This window comes from Gadus chalcogrammus, chromosome 19 (genome assembly GCF_026213295.1).
Source record: "Gadus chalcogrammus isolate NIFS_2021 chromosome 19, NIFS_Gcha_1.0, whole genome shotgun sequence".
In the NCBI taxonomy this organism is placed as follows: domain Eukaryota; kingdom Metazoa; phylum Chordata; class Actinopteri; order Gadiformes; family Gadidae; genus Gadus; species Gadus chalcogrammus.
In genome coordinates, this window is record NC_079430.1 from 12,373,076 (window position 1) to 12,379,933 (window position 6,858).

A 6,858-nucleotide genomic window follows, 5' to 3' on the forward strand; every position below is an offset into this window, starting at 1 on the left:
TAACGAGTCATTTTGTAAGTGCAGGGTGACTTCTACCTTCGACCACCCCACTGACCCTCCCAGCACTTCAATATACCAACATGGACGCTACTTTCCTGATGGTCAGCAATTTACAAAAATGATAAATAATCACATATATTAATATATTAAATATGAATACTCAATAGTAGTGTTCTTCTTCTTATTTTTTATTAAGAATAGTACCTTGATAATAATATAACCACTATCATAATAAATTCATTATTATTGTTACTATTATTGTGTGCTCAGTGATAGCTCCCTAAGTCTATGTTGCTGTGTGAGGCAGTGTCCGTATCCGTGGGTGAGATCTGACATATTACACCCAACTCACACTGTCTGGAGAGAGAGAGAGAGAGAGAGAGAGAGGGAGAGGGAGGGAGAAAGGTAGAGGGAGAGGGAGGGAGAGAGAGATACAAAAGGAGGAGAAAGTGGGTGAGTGAGAGAGAGAGGGGGAATAACGGAGGTGGAAAGAAGGGGGACAGAAAGGAGAGAAAGGGGGAGAGAGTGTGTTGGGAGAGAGAGCGGGAGTTAGTTATTGATAGAGAGGAGGGAGAGAGGGATATTACAGAAGACAGGGGCTGGTATGAGGAGGAGGAGTAGGAGGGGGGGGCTTAAGCGAAGAGTGTAATTGGACACCAGCCCCCCCTCCCTCTCTCTCCCTCCCTCCCTCTCTCCCTCTCTTTCCCTCCCTCCCTCTCTCCCTCTCTGTGGCTCTCTTTCACTCTCCCTCTCCAACCTTTGCTGTGAGGCTGGATGTGGCGGTGTGTCTGAGCGTTCTGCACGTGGGACGGCTCTTCACCCAGTGGGCTCGGAGCAGACGGGGCATTCGGACCGGGACTGACTTCTCTGGGGTCTCTTGTTGTGGGTCTTCATCTTCGGGACCAGGAGGAACATCCACCAACCCCCCTCCCCCCCCCCCTTGAAGGTAAGACAACCACCGGGGGACACACAGATTTGGGGGGTGGGGGGGGGGTGCAAGAGAGAGAGAGAGCAGTATCAAGAGAGAGAAGGCGAATGGAGAGGGTGAGGGACAGGTGCAAGGTGTCCTGGAAGGCTGCTGTAGGGCTGTAGATAAACCGGTCACCACGGTGTGTCTGGGTCACGGGCCGTACCTGCGGTGACCCCAGCTTTTCCTACACACCGAGCTGGTCCTCAACACAGAGCTGGTCCTCAACACAGAGCTGGTCCTCAACACAGAGCTGGTCCTCAACACAGAGCTGGTCCTCAACACAGAGCTGGTCCACAGAGCTGGTCCACAGAGCTGGTCCTCAACACAGAGCTGGTCCTCAACACAGAGCTGGTCCTCAACACAGAGCTGGTCCTCAACACAGAGCTGGTCCTCACCACAGAGCTGGTCCACAGAGCTGGTCCTCAACACAGAGCTGGTCTTCACCACAAAGCTGGTCCTCACCACAGAGCTGGTCCTCAACACAGAGCTGGTCCTCACCACAGAGCTGGTCCTCACCACAGAGCTGGTCCACAGAGCTGGTCCTCAACACAGAGCTGGTCCTCAACACAGAGCTGGTCTTCACCACAGAGCTGGTCCTCACCACAGAGCTGGTCCTCAACACAGAGCTGGTCCTCACCACATAGCTGGTCCTCACCACAGAGCTGGTCCTACACACGGAGCTAGTCCACAGAGCTGGTCCTCACCACAGAGCTGGTCCTCACCACAGAGCTGGTCCTACACTCGGAGCTGGTCCACAGAGCTGGTCCTCACCACAGAGCTGGTCCTCACCACAGAGCTGGTCCTACACACGGAGCTGGTCCACAGAGCTGGTCCTCACCACAGCGGGACTGTTTCTAATGCTTCAGACGCTCACACCTGCTGCTCAGCTTTGGTTCTTAAAGCATGACGTTGTGCTGCATGATGTTTAGTGTTAACAGCGGGACCGTTTGGAGGAGATGATACTGATTGGAAAGGACTTTGAAATAGTTAATTGGTATTGAAATATTGATTGATTATATTCATTGAACCCAAATCGATGCCTTGACATACACTTGATGACTTGTGAGAGCCTGAGGGACTCTGTTCGCCTTCTGATCGTTTTTGAATATAATATCCAGACCAGGAATGTTGAAACGCTCGGAGTGGAAAATCCACTGTCTTGTCGTCACCGCTGCCCGGCCAATTAGCAAGTGAACTATGGGTAATGTTAGTCAGTGACACACTGGGGCTGGGACAGTGGACTTGAACAGTGGACTGGGACAGTTGAAGTCTCCCTCTCTGGGACAGTGGGCGTCTCTCGTGAAAGTCAGATGATGTTCTGTTCACGCCACCGTCTTTACGATTAATTCAACAGCCCTTGGATGATATCATATGATAATAAGAATTATACAATTTAAATAACATATTTTCCTAAGAAGGAAAGATCTGGGTGTTAATGTTGAAAGACAGGGAAATTATTCCAGGACACCTTCAATCTGTTCAACGCGTCTTATCTTCTTCTGGCTGAATCTATCCTGATCATGTTGATATGAAAGTTTGACAAATCAATTCATCAACCTTTGGAGCTTTGCTCGTTTAATTAATTAATCAGGCAGCGCGCCAAATAACACAAACACTAAACGATCACTACCTCCTTGCTGCGGATTTTTCCTGTTTGTGTATGTGTGTGTGCGTGTGTGTTCACTCCGACATGCATGACACACATGCTTGTGTGTCATTTTAAATCCGTGCCGTGTCGGCCGTGTTACGGGGCTAAAGGTCAGAGTGTAAGTGGATCTCCTCGGGGAGTCGTTGTACATCTTTGTACGGCCATCGGAAAAACTCTTCAGGGACCAAAGCTTAGTCCAGCTGGCCGGACCCTCTGGGTGTTAGGGAACGCCTGCCCGGGATCCTCGGGCCAGGAACCCCCAAGAACTCACAGGGGGGCCGCAGACGACTTCAGCAGCTGGAAACCATGCTCTTCTTCCGGGGACGTTCCCCGGGCTCTCTCTCTCTCTCTCTCTCTTTCTCTTTCTCTTTCTCTTTCTCTTTCTCTTTCTCTTTCTCTTTCTCTTTCTCTTTCTCTCACTCTCACTCTCTGCGGGGGGTTCCTGTGGGGGAGGAAACACAGGCGGACATGACTCTTACGCTGGGATGAAGGGTCAAATAGCCGCACACTTCAGGATCCAGAAGGTGGATTGATAGAGGAAGATGATTGAGGGTCTGTGGGAGTGTTGAAGACTCTAAAGAGGACCCAGGGTCTGTGGGGAGCGTTGTAGGGCATCAGGACTCTAAAGAAGACCCAGGGTTCTGGCTGTGTGTTGATGTCTTTAGCAGACAGGGAGCTACCCCGGTCTACCCTGGCTGTAGCTTTCCAGATGTTGAACACTAAGGACATGAGCGACACAGAAACACTCGCCTGCGGCTCAGAATCCTTTCTTTTGTGATGTCCTCTTCTCTTTCTTCATCTCTCTCCTCTGTGTCCTGAGCAGCCCTTGAGCTCTGAACAGGCTCTGTTGGGCCCTTCTGCCGCTGACTCGTCAATCTTTCATCAGCATCCATAAGACATGAAGGCAGCCTGACGGCTTCTGGACCGCTGGTCCTCAGGACACAAGGGGATCTGAGAGGGTCACAGAGCATCGTGTACAACCTCATCTGTACAAAGAAGCCCATGAATTGACTGACATGTCAGTGGTGTTAACAGTTCATGAAGGATTTTCTCTTGCTGACACCTTGCTGTAAAAGGTTTGGTTTGGGTTCCTGAATGACAGGCCCTGAGGGCCCCCGAGGGCCCATCTGTCAGAGAGCTTCATGTGAATCCCTTAGTGACCAATACTGTGATGAAGGGCTATGAATACAATGTCCTTCAATGTAGGCATTGTGTCTGTAACTGTGATTAAGGGCTATCTTAACTAATTATATTAGTACAATGTTCTTCAATGTAGGCGTTGTGTCTGTAACTGTGATTAAGGGGCTATCTTAAATAACTACATTAGTACAATGTTTTTCAATGTAGACATTGTGACTGTAACTGTGATTAAGGGCTATCTCGACCAACTTTATCACTGAAATGTTCTTCAATGTAGGCATTGCAAGACTGGTAGAGAGTAAACCTCCATTCTGCCGCAGTGGAGACTTAACTCTTCGGATTGAACCTCAGCCCCAGGCAGTAGCCTACCTGTTTCCAATCAATAATTCATAGATACAGGTGCTATCCATTATTGAGCAGCCCATGTCCTATAATGGCACGAGAGAAGAGGGGTGGATGAGACGGCTCATCTCTGCAGATTTACCTCCTCCATGTTTAATGGGGATGCATTAAAGATACAGTAAGCCAGGGAGTAAGACAAGCTGTCATGTAAACTCTGACATGTTTGGGTTGTTTTTTTCTCCTTGGTGTTGTTGTTTCCTAGTGTAGATCAACTCTACTGCATAGGAATCAAAGTCGTTTGGTTTTGCGGAGATACCGGTGCCTGTGATCCCCCCCCCCCCCCCCCGACCAAATCAACTGAAAACATTTTCAAAGGAATTACCTTTTTTTACAGCCCCCTTACCGATTAGCTAGCTACCAACTAAAAAGCTATCTCCTGGCTGAATGAAGTATTAGCTTGTTTTAAGAACCTTATAAGTGACGCTGAGACCAACAAAGCATACGATCAAAGTTGGAGTAACGGGAAAATGAGTTTAATAGAATTGTATAGGCGATTACTTTGAATTCATCCATATTTTATGCTTTAAGACCCTGCCCCTCTCCCAAAGTCTTGAACGCAATCCGCCGTGATGCTGCAAGGCTGCGTGAACCACAGTTTGAACACAAGATGGCGGAGGTCCGGTACGAGTTACCAGACCTTCTCTGGGTCATGATGGCCCACACAGCTGACGTAAAGGACTGTGATTTGGCTTTAGTGTTTCCAACCCTAAACTCCACTTCCTCCACCCTCTCTACAGGCAGAGGCAGCGGTGGTGTCACCCCCACCCACGCTGCACCGGCATGGGCCTCCCAGAGGGGCCGGCCAGGCCACCTCTGATGCTCCCCAAGGCAGCCTGCCTCCTCCTCTGCCTCTTCCTCCTGCCCTGCATCTCCATCCTCGCGCCGCCTCTCCCCAGGGTCTTCCTCTCCTTTGAAGGTAAGGCGCACGCAAAGCACATGCAAAGCACGCGCAGGGACACTGGAAGGCACTGAAAGACACGCGAAGACAAGCAAAGCCACGCAAAGCAGGGGACGGTCATGACTATAGATACGTCAATGTTGAATGTGTGTTCCTCAACCACTCAGTCTAATTCAAGTATGTCTTCATCATCATCATCATCATCATCATCATCATCATCATCATCATCATCATCATCATCATCATCATCATCATAATATTGTCCATGACGAGCTCTGAGTCTGAGAAACCACATAAAGAATCGTTTGGTCGGTCATTAAGAATGGCATGTTCATTTAGTCATGTCATGATGGTGGTGCCCTTGTTTGTGGCCCCCAGTGGGTAGCCCAGGCAGGCCCCTGGCCCTTGGCTGGCCCTGCCTGTGGTTAGATGGATTCCCCCTGTACACCTGTTAATACACTGTACACATGCCTGCTGTGGTTTCATCCTCCTGTTCTATTGAATTCTTCTAGCGGAGAAGATTAGATGGATTAGTGATTGTGTTTACTGTAAGGCTGTGGATATCAGCCTTACAGTAAGTGTGAGTGAGTGAGTGAGTGAGTGAGTCATTGAGTGGGCGTGCCGTGGTTTTGTGCTGGAGATTCCACCGTTATCCATGTCTGCAATAACCTTTGAGCAGGGGGCTTTATGTTGAGACGGAAGGATTTGTTTGATCACCTGAAGTTCTCCGTCAGTAAATGTTTCATTTTGATGATAATCCCGGCTCTGAGAGCTCAGATACCCTCTAATATTCCATATTTGTGGATTCAACTGTGCAGCTTGATCTCAAGTATGTTGTGATATTGCTTTTTACTCACAGAAAGTAAAGTTATTCTTTTGGATTTGAAGATTACCCTCCGGATTTGCTTGTGGTCACAGTTAGCATCACAGTTGGCACATAAGGTTTATTAGATCAGTGAAACAGGTTGTCCTTAAGAGAGAGAACATTCCTTCCTCCCACTTCTGTGTTCCACATTACCAGCCCTTTATGGGGTTCTTCCGTTCCTCTGATAAACAGTCTGTCCCAGAGGCTGCGTTGTCCTCTGGATGTCGTCTTCTGGCCCAAACGGTGTTTCCTGCAAATCTCATCCCCCGAGGGTAGAAGTACAAAATACTGACATGACAACTACTTAACCCCCCCCCCCCCCCCATGACCCCTTAAGTTGTGGAGAGGAGCAGGGGAGGGGGGATTGTGGGAGAGGAGGAGGAGGGGAGGTGGGATTGGGGAGAGGAGGAGGGGAGGAGGGAGTGGGGGAGAGGAGGAGGAGGAGGAGGGGAGGAGGAGTGGGGGGAGAGGAAGAGGGGAGGAGGGAGTGGGGGAGAGGAGGAGGAGGAGGGGGTGGGGGAGAGGAGGAGGGGAGGAGGGAGTGGGGGAGAGGAGGAGGAGGAGGGGGTGGGGGAGAGGAGGAGGAGGAAGAGGTGGGGGAGAGGAGGAGGGGAGGAGGGAGTGGGGGAGAGGAGGAGGAGGAGGGGGTGGGGGAGAGGAGGAGGAGGAAGAGGGGTCCAGGAGGACTCCAGGCTGCAGGTGGTTTGGCGATTCCCCAGCGGGGGGGGGGTTCTCTCTGGACCCCACCCCCAGTGGGGGGGGGGGGGGGTTCTCTCTGGACCCCGCCCCCAGTGGGGGGGTTCTCTCAGCCTGTATGTTGAGACCCCTACACCCCTCCCCTGGAAGGAACTCTGTTATCATTCTTCCCTGGAACTGGGAGGACCTACAGAGATCTAGAATAAATAAATGATCCTTCAGAGGAGGTAGAGCAGGGC

General features: G+C 50.5%; 1 protein-coding gene across 1 annotated transcript in view; it reads left to right on the top strand.

Annotated features, from left to right (window-relative positions):
- Positions 1-721: 721 nt before the first annotated feature.
- The window catches only part of sema3c (sema domain, immunoglobulin domain (Ig), short basic domain, secreted, (semaphorin) 3C), a 33,817-nt gene continuing 27,680 nt past the window's right edge, over positions 722-6,858 (top strand). The window contains exons 1-2 of the mRNA XM_056578599.1: positions 722-946; positions 4,898-5,076. Of these exons, the coding sequence (XP_056434574.1) occupies positions 4,941-5,076 (136 nt within the window). The 5' untranslated portion in view covers positions 722-946; positions 4,898-4,940. The remainder of the gene's footprint in view (positions 947-4,897; positions 5,077-6,858) is intronic.